This window comes from Crotalus tigris, unplaced genomic scaffold (genome assembly GCF_016545835.1).
Source record: "Crotalus tigris isolate CLP2741 ecotype Arizona unplaced genomic scaffold, ASM1654583v1 scf7180000024370.6872682, whole genome shotgun sequence".
NCBI lineage: Eukaryota > Metazoa > Chordata > Lepidosauria > Squamata > Viperidae > Crotalus > Crotalus tigris.
The window spans coordinates 2,986,027-3,010,192 of record NW_024100540.1 but is presented as its reverse complement, the minus strand read 5'-3'; the positions used below and the strand labels follow the sequence as shown (position 1 = coordinate 3,010,192).

The following is a 24,166-nucleotide window of genomic DNA, read 5'->3' as shown; positions in this document are numbered from 1 at the left end:
CTAGCAACCTACCTAACTGAGAGACAGACATTACCTCATGTGTGTAGGTACGTAGGGGAACTCCAAAAGCTCTGGCTAGGCCAAAATCAGCTAGTTTGATAGCTCCCATTTCATTTATGAGCAAATTCTGTGGCTTCAGGTCTCTGTGGATAACTCTGTGAGAATGGCAGAAGCTTACACCTTGCAACAGTTGGTAAAGATAGCTCTAGAAAGAAAAAGTTCAGAGACCACATATGAAGAAACGTTAAGGTTGACACATCATTTCCTAAGCAAAATATGATGTATCTCGAAATTCTGCTACCATATATGTGCTTGCAAAATAGCGACATAACAAAAGGTTAGAATAGAATATATATCTTAACTGCCACGTAATGATTGTCTACATTTTTGCTAATTAGGTATCTTAACCTTAACTAGCAAACAAAATAAACAGATTCCAGGTTAGTACCTTTTTTAGCCCCGGAGAATGACACTATTCCCCTTTTTTAAAAAAACGATTTGGGTGGTCTGGAGAAGCATGATGGACTTGGGCACTGTAATTCTGGGAGGAGGGACTGGAACAAAGCTTTTCCCTCAGTAAGCCTATTCAAGCAGAAGAACTGTAGTCTTGAATCTTCTCATATGCATCCAGAACAAATGGCAGGTGTTACAATTGCCACATGTATAAGACATAAACATTGATCAAATAGCTGTCCCAAGACCTAGGCGCTGCAAGCAGAATGTATGTACAAATGAAGGTAAATCTACATATCCCAGGATAATGTTGCAGGATCTAATCTGAATCTCTTGTGGAAAACGAAAGGACTCTTACGAATTCCAGAGGGTTTTAGCAGAGAGATTTATTGCGCAGGTTCAGAAGCAGTAGCAACGAGCAATTCTGAACCCCAAGGGCGGGTTCAGACTTCAGTTTTATACTTTCTTTTTCTCAGGAACAAAGGAATACACATTATAATACACATTGTAATACATTAGGTTCATTTCTCACGGATATACAATGGAGAGAGTTTGCTACATACATTGTATCCGAGTGCAACGTGCATTAGGTTAGTCTACATACTACTAACACAGCATTATTCCAGTAATTATGCAGACACATCATTATTCTAGTGATTGTTTATTATTCCACACTAAATCGGTCACCGGGACCAGAGATTTACTTTTCCAAGCTTTCAGACTCATGCTGGAGCCCATCCTCAGGGAACTTCTCCCTCCCTCCCTCCCTCCCTCTCTCTCTCTCTCTCTCTCTCTCTCTCTCTCTCTCTCTCTCTCTCTCTCTCCCTCCCTCCCTCCCTCCCTCCCTCTCTCTCTCTCTCTCTCTTCTCATTCTGGAGAGAGAGAGAGAGTTCCCTAAGATGGGCTCCAGCACGAATTTGAAAGCTTGGAAAGCTAAATCTCTGGTCCTGGTGAATGGCTCAGATTGGATCCTGCATTATATGTGTACCTTTGCATCAGAGCTGACTGCTGGCAACTGCCTGGACAAATCTCTGCAGTTTTCTTGGCAAGATTTTGGAAGGGGTTTGCTGTTGCCTGCTTCTTAGTGCAGAGTGAGAGTGGCGGTTCAAGATCATGAATCTGACTTTAGGCAGGACTAAAATTCACCATCTCCTGGTTTTTAACTTAGTGCTTTTGCACCAAGAAGCAGTATTTACTTAACTCTGCTTTCAGATATATTATTCCACACTGAGAATTACATATAATTTGAATGAAGACAACGTTATAGGCTTTTCAAATATTATATGAATATCAACATTCTAGGGCCCTTTTCCTTTAATAACAGCTTCAAGGTAACATTTTGTATTAAAAAAAACCAGTATGAGATAAAACTGTTTAATACTTTTGCCCAGCTGCTACTTTTGCAATGCCATATAATTTCCTGAAATCTTTTTTTCCTTCACAGTTAAAAATGAATTTCTAAACATGGGTTGAGAAATCCGTGTAGATTTGAAAGGAGATGTAATTGGAAGAGCAATCTCAGCAGGAAGAATAAAGATTAAGTATTTAATTCTTCCCATAACAACCTCATAACTGCTATCAAAACTAGGAAAAAAGAATAAATTATATGTCAAAGCTTTTGCAACATTTCAGGTAAGAGGAACTGGGAATCTTTTTGACCACAAGAATCACATGGGATACCAGCCGGTCAGTTAGGAGCCACAAACAACCAGGGGCATATAGTCAACTCTATGAGACAGACCAATTCAGAAAAATAAATCCATAGGCATACTAGAACTATACTTTATTGAGCCAGGCTATGGTAACAAAATCTTGCAAGTCCACCTGTATTTTCCCTCTCCTCCCATGTATACCTCAGGGAGTTGGGGGGGGGGGTGTCAGCCAGTTTGTCTTTTTTTTAACATTTTCCTGTCTCCCTGAGCACAATGCACAGTTCTACACCTGTTGTTGTCTTAATAGCTTCTGGATGGTTTCTCCAGGATTATCTCCCTAGCTTCCTACAACTATACATATATACATATACATATACACATATTCACCCCCCCCCATCTTCTTTTTTCTCTTCCTTAGCTGAACAGCTTTCCTGCAGCTTCCAAGACATCTAGTTATACAGCTGGCAGGGTGCTATGGCATTCCTAGGAATGTGACCATCATTTTTTGGGGCAGGCAGACAGAAAGTACTGTTGACTGCAATGGGCCAGAGAGAAGATTGTTGGTCCATATGAGTTGTAAATTGAACATCCACATTGCAAAGAACAATCTGAAAATAGTTTGAAAATGTGCTAGCCAGTGGTGGGATTCAAATATGTGAACAACCGGTTCTCTGTGTGGATGCCGTTTCCGGAAGTCCATTCTGGACCTGGGCACCAAAAAATTAGCTACCGGTTCTGCCAAAGTGGTGTGAACTGGCTGAATCCCACCACTGGTGCTAGCTAGCTAATTACCAGAGACAGATAAAGGATAGTTCTTCAGATTGGAGCCCATGAGGGAGGGTATTTGAGGGTACCTTGACTAAGCTTAGAGGAAGCTCTCCTGTACGGGATGAGTCCATGTACTTTTTAAGATCTTGATTCAAATATTCAAAGACTAAATATAGTTTCTTCTGATTATGTACTACATCAAGGAGCCTGAAAAGAAATGAAACCCAGTGACTTCAGTATTTAGATTTAGATAAAATATGTAAGCATGATTACTGCAAGCTCTTCAATGTAGCAGAAGGAGAATCAGTGTAGTAAGATGCCTTAAGATTAGGGGAAATCCAATTTGATATCTTTACATGAAACTCACTGGGTGACATGGGCCAATTTTCCCACCTCTCAAGAGTTTTTATAATTGATGTTATGATTGTTTGCCGCCTAGAGTCACTTGAGATGGGCAGCTATAGAAATTGAACAAATAAATAAATATAAATAAACAAATAAAAACAAAGGAAAATTGTGCAAGCCAATATGAATTTTTCGGAGGAAGGGATAAAATCGCAATACACAAATTATTGAGTTAAACTTCTAAGGGTTAGGTTAGGGTCAGTGGTGGGATTCAACTATGTGAACAACCGGTTCTCTGTGTGGATGCCGCTTCTGGAAGTCCATTCTGGATCTGGACAACAAAAAATTAGCTACCGGTTCTGCCAAAGTGTTGCGAACTGGCTGAATCCCACCACTGGTTAGGGTCTATTTTTATATATGAATAAATACAATATTGGAATTGTTATCTGTGAAAATACTTGATATTCATAGAATATATCCTGGCAGATATAAAGGCCATTGCTTTTCTTACCTCACTATATTTGGGTGTTTCAATTCTTTTAACAGTGAGATTTCTCTGATTGCCGTACTAGGTACTCCTTCTGTCTCCCTGTGGAGAACAAAACTTTTTATGATGAAGCAATCCCAATTTTTCTAAGGAATGTTTTTGGCAGCATAGTTCATCATCCTCATCTTCCATGAATTGCCTTTGGGGATTGTCACATAATCACAATTCTACTTATGGATTTAATTAAAGTTATAACTAGCTCACTCTACAAATTCCCACCTGTCAAGATGAACCATCACCCTGTTAAGTTTAAAAACAGGGGACCTAGCAAGTAATGAATTAGTCCTTGGGATGCACAGAGCTGTTATTGAGGGGCTTAGAATCCAAAGCAAGAGAGGAAGTCTGCCAGGTAGAATTTAATTTTGTAAACTTCAGAAGCTTTTGAAGTACTTATCACATATCAAGAATGCTTATGGTCAGGTTATTAATTATTGATGCATTGGTTGAAGCAGCCATACTTTTATAAAATTAATGTCAGGGATGAGAAACATTTTTCAAGTTTAACATTTGGCATTACTGTGCACATCCTGATGGAGAATATTTGTTCACTAACTGAAATAATAATAATAATAATAATAATAATAATAATAATAATAATAATAATAATTGTGCAAAAATCGATGGCACAATGGAAGACAAAGTTGCAGATCAATGGTGAGAAGCTGGGAGAGGTTAATATCAAGAGAGGAATATTTCAAGGAGATTCATTATCACCATTACTATTTGTTATTGCACTGTTTCCTCTGTCAACAATACTGAATAACTCAGGACATGGTTATCAAACATCAAAAACATCTGCTAGACTATCCCACCTCCTTTACATGGATGATCTGAAGCTGTATGGAAAAACATCATCTGAAATAGAATCGCTGCTCAACACTGTCCGTATATATAGCCAAGATATTGTAATGGAGTTTGGCTTGGACAAATGTGCCACACTTACTATCAAACAAGGAAAAATAATGAAAACTGAAGGAATCAAGATGCCCCACGAAAATAACATTAAGAGTCTGGATGAGGAAGAATACTACAAATACTTGGGTATCCTTCAAGCTGAAAACATCAAGCACACTGAAGTCAAGAAAAAGATTAGAGGTGAATACATCAAGAGAGTGAAGAAGATCTTAAAGTCCAAACTCAATGGAGGAAATACCATAAAGGCAATCAACACCTGGGAAATCCCAGTCATTAGGTACACAGCTGGAATAGTGGATTGGACTCAAGCAGAACTAAAAGCAATGGATAGGCAGACCAGAAAAATAATGGCAATGAATCATGCCCTTCATCCACGCAGTGACATTGATAGACTTTATCTACCAAGGCAAATAGGTGGGCGTGGAATGCTACAAGTACATCAGATGGTTGAAGAAGAAAAAATGGCTTTGGAAGAATATCTGAAGAACAATGATGAAGATGCACTGAAATTAGTATATCAGGAAGGCTTACTAACTACTGGAGAGACCAAACTGGCCTACAAGAAAGACCAAATGAAGAACAGAATAGAGGCATGGGAAGACAAAGCACTACATGGCCAATACATGAAAAAAATAGCTGGGAAAGCAGATAATAACAAGACCTGGCAATGGCTAAGAGCAGGAAAATTGAAGAAAGAGACGAGGGACTAATTCTGACTGCACAAGACCAAGCCTTAAGGACAAATGCATATCAAGTGAAAATTGGGAAGACAGCAACAGACAGTAAGTGCCGCCTATGCAAAGAAGCTGAAGAAACAGTGGACCACCTGGTAAGCTGTTGCAAGAAGATTGCACAGACTGATACAAGCAGCGGCATGACAAAGTAGCAACAATGGTGCATTGGAAGATCTGCAAAAAATATCATTTGCCTGTAAGCAAAAACTGGTGGGATCATAAAATAGAGAAAGTCATAGAAAATGATAAAATTAAACTGCTCTGGGACTTCAGAATTCAAACAGACAAGCACCTGCAACATAACACCCCAGACTTAACAATTGTCGATAAGAAAGACAAAAAAGTCTGGATAGTGGACGTGGCAGTGCCTGGAGATAGCAGAATAGAAGAGAAAGAACTGGAGAAGATAACAAAATACAAAGACTACAAATAGAAATAGAAAGACTGTGGCAAAAGCAAGCAAGGGTAGTACCAATAGTAATAGGCTCCTTGGGTGCAATCCCAAAGCAACTGGAGCACCACTTGAACACCATTGGTATTGACAAATTCGCTATTAGTCAATTGCAAAAGGCGGCCTTATTAGGAACTGCTTCCATCCTGCGACGATACCTGTAATACCATCAAACATCCACATCTGCCTATCCCAGGTCCTGGGTAAGGACTCGATAGGTAGACAAAATGCCAAATCCAGTCTGAACATCTGGCTGACTGTGCGATGATCCACCATAATAATAATAAAAAAGTTGGAAGGGACCTTGGAGGTCATCAAGTCCAACCCCCTGCTCAGGCAGGAAACCCTACACCATTTCAGACAAATGGCTGTCCAGTCTCTTCTTAAAAACTTCCAATGTTGGCGCATTCACCGCTTCTGGAGGCAGGTTGTTCCATTGGTTAATTGTTCTAACTGTCAGGAAGTTTCTCCTTAGTTCTAGGTTGCTTCTCTGGTATCCCATTTATTTCACTATTATGAATCTGACATACAGGACATGGTATAAGAGAATATAATACAGTTTCTTACTGAAAATAAATAAGCCCAAATATGTCCAGTGCCTGGATAGGATATTTGGGGACCTTTCTAACAAAAGATAGGACATAAATAGCTTGAGATGCTCCTGATTTCTGATACAATTTCTCTATTTGGCCAAGTTGTGTCTCAAAGGGAAAAGTGAGCATGCAGAGTTGCCACTTGGAAAATTGTGAAAAACAAACGACTATATTCATATATCCAGTTTGAGCCTAAATTCATCATAGCTTACGCTTCTGAAATACATGCTATTATATTGTTAGAGATACCTTAAAATATACAGTACTTGATCTGGAATCTGTTAGGAAAGTCATATTATCACTATGAAAAAATTCTAACCAAGGTCTTCCAGAAGAGTTTTTAGAAATCCACATTTCCCTCATCCCAAACTGTTTCAAGAAACACCAAAATATGTTTGGGCAGACCATAACCCAATAAACATGATTTGGAAAGGAACTAAGAAAAAACTAAGATCTTTGAATAAATCTATACTGAAAAAAAAAGAATTCTTACAATTAGTGACAAGGGAAATGGAATTTTTCTTCAAAATAAACAAGAAAGAAGAAACTTCCCTCCAAAATGTGTGGGACATGGCTAAAGCACATTTTAGAGGCTTGGCCATAACTTATGCTGCCAAAAAGAATAAAGAAGAGAAACAACTACAGTTAAAATTGAAAGAAGAACTCAACAAACTGGAGCTTGAGCTACAAATTGACCCACAAAAGAAACAAATAGAAATAACAAAACATAAATTAAATCTAACTGAGATGGATATAATGGCACAGCATATTAAATGATCTAAACAGAACTTTTCAAAATGCCAAGAAGCCGGGAAGATGGTTAGCATACAGACTGAAGAAAGAAAAAGAAAAAAGAATGATAAATAAGCTACAAGACTCAAAAGGAGAGTTACACTTCCATAATGATGCAATGAAAAAAATTATTAAGGCCTATTACGAGACACTTTACAAAGCAGAGGCGGTTTCTAAAGAGGGAATACAGGCCTATATGAAAGAAATTGACCTGCCAAAAGTCCCGGAGAACATCCAAAATATACTAAATGGCAAAATATCAATGGTGGAGATTATAGAAGCTATAAAAAGGCAAAAAAAAAAAAAAGATAAGACTCCGGGCTCAGATGGACTTCCTGTAGAATTTTACGTAGCATTACAAGATATATTAAGCCCGATCCTGAAGGAATTGTGTAACGAAATTTTTTCAGAGACAAAAATACCAAACTCGTGGACTGAAGCTAATATTACTTTGATATCTAAAGAAGACACTGACTCCACACAAATAAAAAACTACAGACCAATATCGTTATTAAATGTGGACTATAAATTTTTTGCCTCGATAATGGCAGAAAGAATTTAAAAAATCCTGACTGAATTTATTCACACAGATCAAAATGGTTTTTTACCCAAAAGACAGATAAAAAATAATCTAAGGATTATTTTAAACATTTTGGAATACTATGAAAATCATCCAGGGAAACAGATAGCATTGATATTTCTTGATGCGCAAAAAGCCTTTCAACTTAAACTAGCAATTTATGCTTCAACAACTGATGGAATTGGATTTTGGCAACAATTTTATAAACGCAATTCAAGCAATCTACAACAAAAAACCGCCAGGATACTTCTAAACAGAGATTATACAGAAAGCTTTGAAATTAAGAAAGGTACAAGACAGGGATGCCCAGGCAGGACACAGAAATTAAAGGTCTAGAGATAAAAGAGCGGAAATATAAATTACAAGCTTTCGCAGATGACTTGGTTTTCATCTTGAAGGAGCCACTAGAAACAACTACTAAACTGTTGCAGAAAATAGAAAAATTTGGAGAAGTGGCTGGTTTGAAAATAAATAGAGAAAAGACTAAGGTACTAACAAAAAACTTAACAGACAAACAGAAAACCCAATTCATAAAAAAAGACAAATCTGAAAGTAGTTAAAAAGGTTAAATATTTAGGTATTTACTTAACATCAAGATGTAGAACACTAAAAGAAGATAATTACGAAAGACTGTTGAAACAAATAAAATGAGATTTGGAAAAGTGGAAAAACCTTCAACTGTCACTGCTAAGAAGAATAGCGAAGTGAAGATGTGTGTCCTACCGAAACTACTTTTCTTATTTCAAACAATTCCTGTAAAATTGGGAAAGATATTTTTGATGATTTAAATGCAACAATATTGAGATTTATATGGCAAGGGAAAAAAGCATGAATTAAAGTTAAAATGTTACAAGAAACTAAAGATAGTGGAGGATTTGGACTTTATTATCAAGCAGCCATTTTACCATGGCTCAAAGAACGGATAACGATGAGAAATAAAAGACTTCTCTACCTAGAGGGGCATGACCTACAATTGGGTTGGCATGCCTTTCTGTGATATGGGAAAAATAAAATACATAGATATTTTCAAAACCATGTTATAAGGAATGTACTGTTTCTAAAATGGGAGAGAATTAAACAAAAAAATTATACTAAAATACCAGAGTGGCTTTCAACAATGGAAGCCTTTGCTTACCCAAATTTAATTAACTACGACAAACTTGTTACTTACAAAGACATTTTGGACAAAGATGGAAAACTTAAAGACAGGCAAGACCTACAACAACAAGGTATTGACTTAGCATAGTGGCCTTATTTGCAAATCCAAACAAGATATGAGAAAGATGTAAAGACAATGGGATTTTATAAACAGATAGAATTTGATCAAATACTCTTGAAAACAGATGAAAACTTGATTAAGAAGCTCTATATTTTCTATATAGATTTATATAGATTTCTGCTAAATTGGAAGATGGAAGAAGAACAAGTAAAAGAAACAATGATAGTATGGGCCAAAAAATTTGGACACTCTATAGACTTAGAAGATTGGCAAAAGCTATTGGATAGAAACATTAAACTGACTAAAGCAGCTTCATATGAAGAAAACTTATATAAAATGTTTTATAGATGGTACATGACACCAGTAAGACTAGCGAAAATGTTTAAAAATGCTTCGAATAATTGTTGAAAATGTAAACAAAATCCAGGTACCTATTACCATATCTTGTGGGTATGTCCTAGTGCAAAAAAAAAATTGGTTTAAGATTCATACATGGCTGAAAAAGATGATTAAAATACAGATAGAATTTATGCCAGAACTGTTTTTGTTAGGAATACTAGGATCTAATTATGGAAAAGAGAATGAGAATTTAATATTACATGTATTGACAGCTGCAAGAATAGCATTTGCTGAATTTTGGAAAAATGAAAATATACCATCTGATGAGATCATAATTAGGAAAATCTTAGAATGTGCAGAAATGGAGAGACTAACCCTAGAGATTAAAGAGAAAGAAGACTCAGTTTATTTTAAAACCTGGGATAATTTTTACCAATGATTAGCAAAACGAACCAGCGAGAAATGATTGTGAAATTTAATAAGATAAGTGATATTTACTGATTAATTTGATATTTTTATGACTACTGTTATTCTTATTGACTATAGCCATGGTGGCGAACCTATGGCACGCGTGCCACAGGTGGCACGCAGAGCACTCTCTGTGGGCACACACGCCATCGCCCCAGTCCTAGGCCTTCAGCTGGGTTTTATAAAACCTTTTTGCTTTAGGCCTCTGCTGCCATGTGCAAAAAATAAAAGGTTCAATTAATCAATCAATTTCAACTTCTCACGGGAAAAAAAAATCTCGCAATTGATTGATTGAACTTTTTAGTCCCACCCAGTCTGCCGTTATCACCGCAGCCACACCCACCCAATTAGTCACGCCCAGCCAATTGGCCACACCCAGCCAATTGGCCATGCCCACCCATCACCCGACGATACATGTGGGTTTTGGGTTGCAGTTTGGGCACTCGGTCTCTAAAAGGTTCGCCATCACTGGACTATAGATATTTACTATTATACTAACTATTGTTATTGAACATGTGTATCCGGACAATAGTCTGCTTGCTAAAGCATGGAAATGTTACTGGGGGCCAACCCCATTGTCGTACCTACCCCTATCCTCCCACCCCCGCACTTTACCCTTACCCCTATTCCAATACCTATATTGACCCAATCCCTCCCTTACCCTTATAAAACCTAATAAAATACTGTTTTTTAAAAAAAGAAACACCAAAACATTTTCCAAAATGCTATTTGAAAATCAGTTTAAGAGTAGCAGATTTAGGAGTTACCTCATGAACTAAGAGTTCAGGATTTAGTACTTACGAATCAAGTCGGATCTTCTTCAGAGCAACTAACTGGCCTGTTTGCTTGTTTCTTGCTTTATACACAACTCCATAGGTGCCCTCCCCAATCTTCTCTACTTTCTGGAATACATCTTGGAATGTGTCCGTTTTTTGCTTTCTGACTTGGTGCTATAAAGTTTAGTCAGATGTTTAACAGCAATACAACTTACCATTTTTATACATCTCAACATTATACATGCTGTCATTATTTTTTTATCTCCCACAAAACCAACTATGTAAATTTGCATGAATGTTATTTAAATGCCTCTCTTAACATTTAGAATAGACTACCATCTTTTTTCTTACAGATTAGCTTCTTTTAGTAAAGTTGGTTTGTACAATGTTTAGTTTCTACAACATCTATTGTGTCATTTGAACTTCTTTTTCTTTTTTGTCCACCCAAATTTTTTTTGCCTGCCAGTAAGTTTCATGCACCAATTCATTATGTACATTTATTTTGGCTGTCTTGCACTCCTCACAAATAGATTAAGGTTAATGAATGACGATTGACTATTACCTCTGCCAATTTATGTACTCTCATCATGATCATAACAAAAGATTACATCCATGATGGGAAAAATCTTTTCAGATATGAAATTTTAACACTAAAGTGAACAAGAACTATCCACATTGAATAACTTAATAAAGGCGGGATTAAAATCTAATAGATAAATTTGTGGTAACCAGTCCAATTCCAACAAAATATCTTGATTCTATATAATTAACGAAGACCTATTCAGGCCAAAACATTTAGCACAGCATATGTCTCCTTCTATTTCCCTCTCACTCCCCATCCACGAGTCTAGGTGCCCAAAGCTAGTTAAGTTACTCTGGAACATGAGACAGAAAATCTAACTTCTCTGACAATAAAAATAAAATTAGCAATTTAGTGCAGGGGTAGGCAACCTTGACTTTTGTTGAGTCCGTGGCGGGAAACAGACACGAGAAGCAGCTGGAGTTCTCAGTTTCTTTTATTCAGCGTTCAGCTTACAGGAAGATGGCTTCAGCTTCGCCCAAACGCCTCGCAGCCTCTTATATAGGCAACTCCCGGGTAAATGGGTTACTTTTCCCGCGCCAGCACCCGCGCATGCGCACGGCGCTGGCGACAGCCTGTCTGGTCCCGGGCAGCTTTGCACCTGCCCGGGACTGCCTGCAAACGCCCGAGCCGTTTGCAAAGGCTCGGGACATAACACCCCTTTCCCCCGGGCTAAAACTACTACCAACATACAACATTTATTTTATATGACATTTTGCTCCCCAGTGCTCCCACTGATTACTGGCTTTTGCCTTGCCAGCAATGTTATGTAATCTTCTAGATACTTAGGAGATTTCTTTGCTCTCTGTGACCTTCTTAGCTCTGGGTTACTGGCATAAGTCCCCTGACTGGAGGGAGGCGTGAGCCTGTTCTCTCTATTGTGCCCTGGTGTCTTCCAAGGACTGTGCCCCGATGCCTGGCCTGCTTGCTTGCCCACCGGGCTCGTCAGGCCAGGGCTTCTGTTGCTTTGTGACCTGGTTGTCCTACCTAGCTGTAGACCCTCAGGCCCCTTGAAGTGATAGCCACTGCTGGGCGTCTCTGTAGAACCTCCTAGGTCAGTCCAAGACCTGTCAGGAGGCTGTCCCATCCCTGAACCCCATTCTGTGCTCGGGCTCGTGTGGGTTTCTGTACTTTCCCAAAACTCAGGTGTTCCCTGATTTGTGCTAGGGTTGTTGTAGTCGGGACTTGGTTCCTCGACTAGCTCTGTGTATGTTTGACCCCCTGTAGGATTTGGGGTAAGGTCAGGCCAACCTTGGGAACTGTGTGCCAGCTCTCTTGCGGGAATGATTTGTTGGGATGCCCCCGGGTATCCTCCGTTGCTGGAGTGCTGTGTGATGTATGTGGAAAGTGAGTATGCCCCCGGGGTGACTCCCTGGCTGGAGTAGGCGTGAGTGCCTGTTGTGTGGGTAAGCTCCATGACTTCCTTTTCGGAGCAATTGCAGAATCCTGGGACGAGCCGTTTGTGGCTCCCTCAGTGGAGATGGGCAGTAGCTCTTGCCCTTCCCTTTGCTCCAAAGGGTCCCCCTCCCCCCCTGGAAAAGACCCAGGAGTCTCATCAGAAAAGTCTCGCCTAGAGCGAAGTTGGTCGATGTGCCGACGCAGGACACGACCGTTGTCCAGGGCAACCTCGTAGGAGAGAGGACCTGTGATCCTGGACACAGAAGCGGGGACCCATGTATGACCAGGCCCGTAATTGCGAGCCCAAACCGGGGCACCCACAAGTAGTTGTCTAGGTGCCCTAGGATGTGAGGTAGATGAAGGCAGTCTGTCCGGATGCAACCGGTCAAGTCTAGTAGTAAGTTGGCGCCCCCAACGAAGTTCAGCTGGACTTCTCCCTGTAGAAGTGGACGGTGTGGTGCGATAAGAAAGGAGAAAGTCAGCCAACCTGTGATGCCAGTCCCCGTAGGTGAGTCTCTTCAAGGCGTCCTTTGCGATGCGCACCATGCGTTCAGCCATACCGTTGGTGGACGGGTGAAAAGGCGCAGACGTGGCATGACGAATCAGGTTTGCCTGTAAGAAAGCTTGGAATTCGGAGGAGGTGAATTGAGGGCCGTTGTCGGACACAATGACATCTGGCAGCCCGTGTGCAGCAAAAATCCCCCTCAGTACCTGAATAGTCTTTGCAGTGGTGGTGGATGAGACAGGCACAACCTCAAGCCATTTTGAATGGCTGTCAACAAGGACCAAGAAGAACTGGCCCTGAAAGGGCCCAGCGTAGTCAATGTGCACCTAGACCATGGGGACTGTGTTTCCTCCCATCTATGCACAGGAGCTTGGGGCATCTCTGGGCGAGATCGTTGGCACAGGTGGCATGCGTGTACCTTAGCCTCAATACCTTTATCTAAACCAGGCCACCACAAGTGGCTTCGTGCAAGAGCCTTCATACGAACAATGCCAGGATGACCCTCGTGGAGGGATTCTAAGACCCTAGTCCTCATTGAGGTGGGAATGGAATGACAACTTTCGTTCCTTTTGGACCAGAAACTCTGAAACTCAGGACTAGGGCAGTGCTCAGGCCACCCGGACAGGACCCAGGAGCGGACACGTGAAAGTGTGTGATCTGTACCTGTTTCAGCGGTAACATCCCTGGCACTAAGAGGGAGCTCGGGCAAGGCTTGGATTGATAGAATGTTGACAGCTGGCGCGGGGTCAGCTTCTACTACTGGCAGAGGCAATCTACTGAGGCCATCAGCATGGCCCATTTCTTTCCCAGGCTTGTGGAGTAATGAAAAATCATATGCAGACAAGAAAATAGACCACCTAAGCATTCTAGGGGAAATGATGTGGGGAGTCTGCTTACGTGTGGTAAACAGTCCCAGCAGAGGCTTATGGTCAGTGAAGACCGTGAAATGCCTGCCATATAGAAAATCGTGGAATTTTTTAATTCCAGCAACAACAGCCAGAGCCTCCCTGTCTATCTGAGCGTAGTTGCGCTCGGCAGAAGACAGTGTTCTGGAGTAGTATGCAATAGGAACCTGAGTTCCATCAGACCTGAGGTGACTCAGGACAGCTCCAACCCCGTAGGGGGACGCATCACAAGCGATGCACACAGGAAGAGACTCGTTGAAATGTGCAAGAACACTGTTAGAAGTGAGCAAGGCCTTGACTTCTTTAAAGCAAGCCTCATGTGCTTGTGACCACAGCCACACAGCATGTTTGTCTAGTAGCCTGTGAAGAGGCTCAGCTACACTAGCCTTATGTGGAAGAAAAGAATTGTAGAAATTCAGGAGGCCTAAGAAGGCCTGAAGTTCGGCCTTGGACTTTGGCCTGGGTGCTTCTAAAATAGCAGTTAGTTTGGATTCAGCAGGATGAATCCCAGCAGCATCAATTTTGAATCCCAGAAATTCAGTAGAAGGCACCCCAATCTTGCATTTGTCTTTTCTGAGCTTGAGGCCTGATTTCCTGAATCTTAACAGGACAGCCCTAAGCCTTTCAGCTAGAATGTGTGTGGAGTCTCCTGCAATCAAGACATCGTCAAAGTAGGGGCAGACCCCTGGTATACCTCGTAGTGTGTTTTCCATTACGCTTTGGAAAATCCCAGGAGCGACATTCACTCCAAACTGTAGCCTTTTTACCTTAAAGGCTCCCCTGTGGGTCACAATGGTCTGAGCTATGGCAGCATCATCATCAACAGGCAGCTGTTGATATGCTTGAGCTAGGTCAAGCTTTGCAAAAACACGCCCCCCCTTGAGAGAGGCCAGGATGTGACTGACCACAGGAACAGGATAGGCATGTTGCTGCAATGCCTTATTGAGTGTGCATTTGTAATCAGCACAAATGCGAATGTCCCCATTTGCCTTTAGAGGCGTGACAATGGGGGTCTCCCACGGGCTGGAATCAACAGGTTCTAGGATTCCCTGTTGGATTAGTTTGTCTAATTCAGTATCAATCTTACTTTTTAAAGCAAAAGGGACCCTTCTTGCTTTAATCCTAATGGGAGTGACAGTGGGGTCTAGCTTTAAGGACACAGGTGGTCCTTTGAATGTGCCCAGCTGGGGGCTGAAAACATCTGCAAATTCTTTGCAGACTTCCTGTAGGTCGAGTGTTTGTAAGCTGTTGAGTCCTGTGACGTGTATCCCCAGGGCCTCAAACCAATCGAGTCCTATGAGACTCGTTCGTTCACCCCCTACTACTAATAAGTCTAGTGGACCTTCAAAACTCTTGTATTGCACGTTAAGGGTGGCCTCCCCCTTAACACACACTCTTGAGTTCTGAAAATCTGTTAATACAATATCAGAAGGCCTTAACTTGGCCTTAGTCCCACTACTGGAACAAATCTTCCTAAATGTATGCAATGAAATAATGGAAAGGGCAGACCCTGTGTCTAGTTCCATAGATAATGGAACCCCTTGTAGCTTCACGTTGAGTGACAGCTTTTTCTTCATGGGCTTGTGTGTGCCTGTTCTACAGATGCTTCTTCGCGAAGCGCAAAAACCTACCCTATTCTGGCTGGGGAATCTGGTACCCTTCAGGCGTTCTTCTTGGGGTTGTGCCTTTCGTCGGCCCAGGCACACAGCTGCAATGTGCCCTTGTTTACCGCATGCCCGGCAGGTAGCGGAGCGGAACTTGCAGTCGGTTCTCCTGTGGCGACCTCCACAGCCGATGCACTTGAGCGGAGCCGAAGAGCTTCCCTTCTGGTTCTCTTCCTTCGCGGGGTGTAGACGGTCGACTTCTTCGTCCGGATCCTCCTCGGAGTTTCGTCGGACGTCTTCCTGGTGCACGGACGCACCCTCTGCACTGCTTCTGATCGGCCGCATGTTCTTGACGGCGCCGCCTGCTGCTTCTTCTGCGGTGACTTCCCTTAAGGCGTCTTGGAAGGATAATTCTTCCTTAGCGAAAAGTCTCTGTTGTAGCTCTCGATGCCTTAACCCGCACACGAATCGGTCCCTCAGTCGTTCCTCGAGGTCCTTGAACTCGCAGGGCTTGGCGGCCTTCCATAACGCGGCGATGTATTCCTTGGCTGACTCACCGGACCGTTGATCCCTCTGTTCGAAGGTGTGGCGCCATGAGATAACGGACACCTTGGGGTGGAAGTGCTCCTTCAGCAGCTTCTTCAGGTCTGCGTAGCTTACAGACTCTACTGGGACAGGTGCTGCAAGGTTTTCTGCGATTTCGAAGGCGTCTTGGCCGCAAACGCAAAGCAGGGTGGCAGCCTTCAAGCTATCTTCCCTCACTTGGTTTGCCTTGAAGTAGTTCTCCATTCTGGATACGTAGGACTCCCACCGCTCTGGATGTGAGACGTCGAATTCTGAAAGCCTTCCGATTTTCGCCATCTTCGGATCTTCAGGAGACGGGTCTATCAGCCAGCCTACCCCCGAATGCGCATCGGAATGGCGGGCAGCTGCCGAGTCGACGCCGTTCCTCTTCCGCCGCTCAGGACTCCTTGGGTAAGCTTACACTTTTTCCTTTCCAGGTAGTGCAAGGCATCCCATCCTCGTCGCCAGTGTTGAGTCCGTGGCGGGAAAATAGACACGAGAAGCAGCTGGAGTTCTCAGTTTCTTTTATTCAGCGTTCAGCTTACAGGAAGATGGCTTCAGCAGGAAGATGGCTTCAGCCTCGCCCAAACGCCTCGCAGCCTCTTATATAGGCAACTCCCGGGTAAATGGGTTACTTTTCCCGCGCCAGCACCCGCGCATGCGCACGGCGCTGGCGACAGCCTGTCTGGTCCCGGGCAGCTTTGCACCTGCCCGGGACTGCCTGCAAACGCCCGAGCCGTTTGCAAAGGCTCGGGACATAACAACTTTTATGACTCGTGGACTTCAACTCCCAGAATTCCTGATCCAGCATGGCTCAGCTTAGAAACCTCTCCCTTTCCCCTCACCACAGGTGGCTCAGGAATCCTGGGAGTTGAAGTCCACGAGTCATAAAAGAGCCAAGGTTGCCTACCCGATTTATTGTCTCATAGTGGCCTCCACATTCTGACTACAGTAACTGGCTGCCCTATCTCTAGGTGGGCCGCCTAATGGATGTACTGAACTTGCTCCAAAGCCTTCAAGAATAGTTATGACTCATTCTAATAAAATAAGCAAGATTGAAATACAATAATTTGTATAAGCAAACTAGGTGAATTTCATCAGCTAGCTTCTCCCAAACCATAGGGGTTTTTAGGTTTAAAGTATTCGTTCCCTCTCAGTCTGCTAGTGAAGAATAATATTCCACTAATATGCAGGGGGAAAAACATGCTCTTTATTATAAAAGGGTCATGAGTTTATCTATAGACCTGGCCATCCTTTTAGGCAAAAACACAGCATCTGAGAGTTGTTGCTCCTGAATTCCCTAAAGATTCCCCACTGCTGGCTGGCTGGGGAACTCTAATCCAGCATATCTACACAACAAGAGGCTGGGGAGTAATCATCTGAAACATGATAGAAAACAACATTATCTCATCACCAGTAGGAGAGTAAAACACCCTTCCCACAGATTCTACGAACTGGAAGATGTTGGAGAAAAATCTGCAAGAGACAACTTCTAAATTTACTTTCATTCTGTTTATATTTTCCTCTCCCTTAGCACCTGCCCTTCAGAGATGAGATTTATTTTTTCTATTCAGGTATGATGACACAGACTACATTTGTCTCTGAAACTTATTATAGGTTTCCAAAGTTAGGTCAAGCATGCATGGACATGTCCAATAGCATTCCATGGGCAAGATCCTGAACAGAGAAAATAGGGTGCGATTATAATTGAGCAACAAGGAGTACAAGGTGATGGGTTACAAATCAATTATAAAAAAGCTAAAGTTTAAAATAGACTTTCTATGTACCTGTTAAACGAACCATGACTTCAGCTTGCTCCAAATGCTCTGCTGAACTTCCTCTAATAGAGATTAGAAGTTATTATGTACAGGTAGTTCTCGACTTACAACCATTCATTTTGTGATGGTTCGAATTTACAACAGCCCTGAAAAGAGTGACTTGTGACTGTTTTTCACACTTACGAATGTTGCAGCGTTCCTATGGTCAAAATTTGATCAAAATTTGAATAAAGAACTTGAAAAAAAATTGGAATTTGATATTATGCTGAGAGCAGCAAGAAAACAGAAGGATATTTTGATTCCCACAATGGACAAATGGCTGCAAAAATTGAGTTAGCAGAGATGACTAAATTGCCTCCTTTGATTAAAGAATACAATTCATTTTATTACTATTTAACTTTTGGACTTTGTGACTGAAGTGAAAAAAATGAAACTTTGACTTTGAGTTTTGCTAATTAGATAGATCTGTTATCTTGTATATATTATCATGTAAAAGTTGAGGCTGTACATTATTATCTTATTTTATTGCGCCAAAAAGAGTCAATGCTTTTTCTTTTCCCCTTTATCTTATACTTTTTCCTCTTCCCATTTTTCTCCCGTTTTTCTATTTTTTTCATTTATCTTCATATTTCTGTATTTTATATTATGATAAATACATAATAAAAATATGAATATTCAGAAAAGCTTTTTGCACCAAGTTGGGAACGCTTGCCTAGATAGCTGTCTGTTATATAATAAGGTCACATGAACGAGATAGGATGAAATACACTAGAAAAGGAATTGCTTTCTCATGGAATTCCAAACACATAATATCGTGTAACATGTACTAGAATTCTAGATTGCCATATATAAAGTTATTTCACTGTGCATGCTGTATCTCTCCCTTCATACAAAAATCAATACAAAATGATTTTAAAATGATCAGAATTTGAACACTTGGCAACTGGCATGTATTTATGATGGTTGCAATGTCCCCGAGTCATGTCATCATCTTTTGCAACCTTCTGACAAGCAAAGTCAGTGGGGAAGCCAGATCCACTTAACAAACTACCTTAAGAAGTGCTGTGATTTAACAACTGTGGTAAAAAAGATCATAAAATGCAACAAAGCTCACTTAACAACTATCTTGTTTAGCAATAGAAATTTGGAGCTTAATTGTGATTGTAAGTCGAGGATTACCTATACTTGCTAATTAATAGCTGCTATATTTAAAACTTTGGCTATGCTCATCAGCCCTCTGCCCAAACATCTATTAATATTCAAATTGTTTAATTATTCTATAAAACCACATGCCACTTGCTCTTTCCTTGAGTTGCAAAATGGCCTGCCCAGCCCCTCCCCCAAGGCTGATTTGCAACCAAAATAGGCATGAAAAAATCCTTTTTATCCCACAAGGAGAGACCTCATGGCCAAAAGATAGGATGATGGTTGTTTGAAGAGAAATCTTCAGGGAAAGCTACTAGTTTCAAGCCTCTTTGAAAGCTTTCAAGAGGCACTTCCTCTTAGGGAAGGAACACCTAAATTCAATTGATTTCTCTCCTCAGTGGTTCAGAGCTACAGCTACCATAAAGTATCCTGACACAAATATAAGAGTTGATACTTCAAGAATTAGCCTTATGAGAGATTCTCTGGAATGTAGGTTTGAAAGGGACACATTTATCTCCTAATTGGAGAAGGCCTCAGGCCAAACCTTGAACAACAAAAACTAGAATATTCGCCATTGGCTAAGCAGTCACAGATACACACACAACCATGTGCTTTGATGAATCACCATTGCTAAAACTGGTCATTCATGTGTAAAAGTCCTGCTCTCCTCAAGAGGCCTCTCACCTGTTGATCCAACCTCCCATTAGCCTCCATGCCCTCCTTGCTGAACCACAGACTACACAAAGGATCAAAACTCATCCTGCTTCTGCACCACCAGAGGGAGACAAGAGAGTGTGAATTGACACCAGGCTAGGCTGGGGAGGCCCTTGAACCTTCCCCTCAAATAGCAGACTTTAAACACCCTCTGAAGCAGAATGTAGAAAGTCAGGGGGAAAACAAAGTACAGGGCCAACTTTATGATGCTTGCAATAAGTCATTAAGCATTTCCCTTTATTCTCCCCCCCCCCCCGTGTTTAGACTGTAAATTTCTCAGAGACAAAAACAGAGATGGTATCCTTGCCTCATCAGAGTTCTAGTTGATCTGTGAAACTCGAAAAAATAGAATATCATGCAAAAGTTCATTTATTTCAGTAATGCAACTTAAAAGGTGAAACTAATATATGAGATAGACTCATTACATGCAAAGCAAGATAGTTCAAGACGTGATGTGTCATAATTGTAATGATTATGGCTTATAGCTCATGAAAACCCCAAATCCACAATCTCAGAAAATTAGAATATTGTGAAAAGGTTCAATATTCTAGGCTCAAAGCGTCCCACTCTAACCAGCTAATTAAGCCATAACACCTGCAAAGGGTTCCTGAGTCTTTAAATGGTCTCTCAGTCTGGTTCAGTAGGAATCACAATCATGGGAAAGACTGCTGACCTGACAGTTGTCCAGAAAACCATCACTGACACCCTCCATAAGGAGGGAAAGCCTCAAAAGGTAATTGCAAACGAAGTTGTATGTTCCCAAAGTGCTGTGTCAAAGCACATTAATAGAAAGTTATGTGGAAGGGAAAAGTGTGGAAGAAAAAGGTGCACAAGCAGCAGGGATAACCGCAGCCTGGAGAGGATTGTCAGGAAAAGGCCATTCAAAAGTGTTGGGGACTTCCACAAGGAATGGACTGACGCTGGAGTCAGTGCATCAAGAGCCACCACACAGAGACGGATCCTGGACATGGGCTTCAAATGTCGTATTCCTCTTGTCAAGCCGCTCCTGAACAACAATGTCAGAAGCGTCTTACCTGGGCTACAGAAAAACAGAACTGGTCTGTTGCTCAGTGGTCCAAAGTCCTCTTTTCTGATGAGAGCAACTTTTGCATCTCATTTAGAAACTAAGGATCCAGAGTCTGGCGGAAGAATGAAGAGGCACACTGTCGGGCCTTAGAGGAGGGCGCTCCCAATCCCCGTTCCAGATGGATACCCACCTAATGGCCAGCAAGCTTCCTGACTTGACTATGGCAATCTGCGAGGCCCGACATCCAGCTGACAATGGGAGCATGCGCGGTCCAATTGCCGCGCATGCGCAGATGATGCCTGAGCAGCCAATTGCCGCACATGCGCAGTTGGAGTTTTGGACAAAGCCACGCATGCGCAAAAGACCCGGACAGCCTAGACCACTGACTGCGCATGTGTGGCCACTGAACTGAAGCTGACAGAACAACCGCGTTACAGCTGATCAAAGGCAGCATCGGGAAGCTTCGGGATTATGGCCAGTTATGCAAGAACGGGGCGGGGCAAGACATAGGGGAGTGCTGCATGGGCGTTGGTGTAGGTGTGGGAAAGGTGGGGCAACAATGAATTGTATATAAACACACGTGGGTGAAATGAGCTTTAGTGCTAACTTTGTACGTTTGGTGTAAGAAGCATATTAAAGCATTGTTCCTCGTACCTGGCGTGGTGTTTGTGTGGTGATACTTGGAGCCGGAGTCAGGACGAGGTTACACACACACTGCCAAAAGCAGCAAAACCTGGTTCAATGACCGTGGGATTACTGTGCTTGATTGGCTAGCAAACTTGCCCGACCTGAACTCCATAGAGAATCTATGGGGCACTGCCAAGAGAAAAATGAGAGACATGAGACCGAAAAATGCAGAAGAGCTGAAGGCCGCTATTGAAGCATCCTGGTCTTCCATAACATCTCAGCAGTGCCATGCCGCATTGAGGCAGTAATTGCTGAAAAAGGGGCCCAAACCAAGTACTGAGTATATATGCATGCTTATACTTTTCAGAGGTCCGATATTGTTCTATGTACAATCCTTGTGTCAAGCCCCATGGAGCTTGCCAGTCTTTGGTGGGGGGGGGGTAACTCAGAACACAGCCAACCGCCGCTGTATGCCACCCTGACACCACACGCCACCCCGCCCTGGGCAATACCAGCAAAGACTGAGCCTCACCGCCCTGCTGATCAGCTGAACGTCGGAAGCCGAAGAGGCGTCGCTGAGAGTAGCCGACGCCCGGTAAATCACCGTGATGCCAATGCTGGGTGGTGGAGGGGGCCATGCACAGCCGAGCCTCTGGGGACGAGACCAGCTGCGTAGCAGGAGACCAGCTGAGCAGTGGGACCGGGCGCCGTGGGGCGCAAAACGCCGAACAAACCTGCCTGCAGCTGAAGGAGAGCCGGCAAGGAGCCACAAAGAGACGGAAGCAGAACAACAGAAGCAGCGTGCCAGCAGACAACTCCACCTCGGACAAACGGGAAGAGGGAACAACAGGGAGTGGCTGATTTAGGGGAAGGGCAGGGCCAAACAGATGGGGCTTTAAGGGTAGTGGGGGGGATGGTAGTTAGCAGTTGGAGGGTGGGGTTTGGGGCATGGCACGGTTATATGAAGCACTGGGAGCAAACCACTCCCAGTGCTGACTTTGTTTGTTAAGGATTAAAACCCTGACTTGCACCTTGTACCTGCGTTCCTGTGATCTTTTCAACTGGACGATGACGGACGGGCATGATAGTAAGTCAGCACTCATTTCCACTATGCTTGCTACTCCTTGCCCTTACCCCAGGCTGAGGGAATGGCGGAGGGCAAACAGGACGTTCCCCAGGTGGAGGGGGCTGCACCAGCCGGGGCAGGTGCTCCTGCCACCATAACTGAGGCCCAAGCGATGCAGCCAGTGGTGAAGCCAAAGGTTACACAGACCACTGCCCCTTTGGGTGAGGCCCAAGAAGCCACTACCACAAAAGCCAGGGGGGAGTGGTGGCAGAGCCCTGTTTTGGTGAACCTGGAGACCGGCCGGGCTCGCACACCCCCAGCCAGGCTGTCTCTCATGGGCTGGCGGGAGAGGCGAGTGTCTCTCATGGGCTGGCGGGAGAGGACGACAAATGGAGCTACTCAACCACCCCCGGCGAATACACCATGGAGGTGCTCCACGATCGGTTTGGTGAGGCCGGGTACCACGGGGCATCCTCGCGGCAGCAGATGGATGAGTCCTCCGGGCGCATCGAGTCCTCCCGTTTCCTGCTCAGCAGTCCAAGGCTTCGATTGCCACTGTCGGTGAGCGTCTACAACTGGGGCCTCTAGGGCTGGGACAACAGGGACACAGCCCCAAGCGGCATGGCTGGGGAGATCAGGCAGTGACGTTTGGGGACCACCTGCGGGCAGACCACCATGGGACCTTCGCACCGGTTCCGGACCCAGAGGATCAACGTCTCCAGATGCAGCTGGTAGAATGGTGCACCCCATGGCCCCGTGGGGGCCGGGTCATACGTGGGGCCCTCCACCCATACCCATCTCATTTGATGGGAACTGGCCATGTTTCTGAGCCATGTGATCAGTCACCTAGACCGCTATGCCCATCTGTATCCATCCCAATGGGTGATGGTGGTGGCAATTACGGCAGGGCTACAGGGGGAGGCAGCGGCATGGGCTGCTGACCTCTATAGTGACCATGCCCGGGAGTTGGATAATGCAGGCATGTTCTTGGAAGCGCTGCATGCTCGGTTTGAGGACGTGTCACATCTCCAGAGGGCCAAGGTGGAGCTTCTGTCGCTGAAGCAACAGGGCCAAACCATAGCGGAATATGTCCGGGACTTCTGAAGGTTGGCGGGCCGGCTCAGCTCGTCGTGGCCAGAACGGTTGCTGGTCTGTCAGTTCCAGGTGGGCCTCAACCAGGAACTACGCCAGGCCTGCATATACAGGGGTGTGCCAAACTGCCTGCAGGAGTGATTCTGGGTGGCGGTGGACCTGGACACGGGGCTCAGGGAGGTCCGGAAAGGAGGAGACACCGGTCGGTCCCGGCAACCAGTGGGGAGACCGCGAGATGGTGGACAGGGACAGCCGGTTGGCGTATCCAGAGCTTCTGGTCCTCCCGGCGGGCCCTCCTTCCGCGCTTTCGGTGCAATCAGCCAGGCCACCGGGAAAAAAAATAGGAAAAAGCCTTGGTGTGGTAAATCTGCCAGACCAGATACTAATTGGTTAATTTATTGTTGTTAAACTATGCATTTCAACAATTTATTATTAACAATCAGATGTAGATGTTGAGTAATGATTCTTTTAACCATCCTAGGTGATAGGTAACTAGATAGTGAGACATTTAGGACTTGTATATTTACC

General features: G+C 43.3%; 1 protein-coding gene across 4 annotated transcripts in view; it reads right to left on the bottom strand.

The window, feature by feature from the left end:
• The window catches only part of CDK3 (cyclin dependent kinase 3), a 30,949-nt gene that overhangs the window by 6,031 nt on the left and 752 nt on the right, over positions 1-24,166 (bottom strand). For 2 of the 4 annotated variants that reach the window (XM_039328039.1, XM_039328042.1), the window contains exons 1-5: positions 19,797-20,056; positions 10,658-10,806; positions 3,730-3,807; positions 2,960-3,080; positions 35-205 (exon numbers count right to left, since the gene is read on the bottom strand). In XM_039328039.1, coding sequence (XP_039183973.1) covers positions 35-205; positions 2,960-3,080; positions 3,730-3,807; positions 10,658-10,806; positions 19,797-19,871 — 594 coding nt within the window. In that variant the 5' untranslated portion in view covers positions 19,872-20,056. Of the gene's footprint in view, positions 1-34; positions 206-2,959; positions 3,081-3,729; positions 3,808-10,657; positions 10,807-19,796; positions 20,057-24,166 lie in introns of those variants that run through there. The other 2 variants (XM_039328040.1, XM_039328041.1) reach the window with 2 other exon arrangements.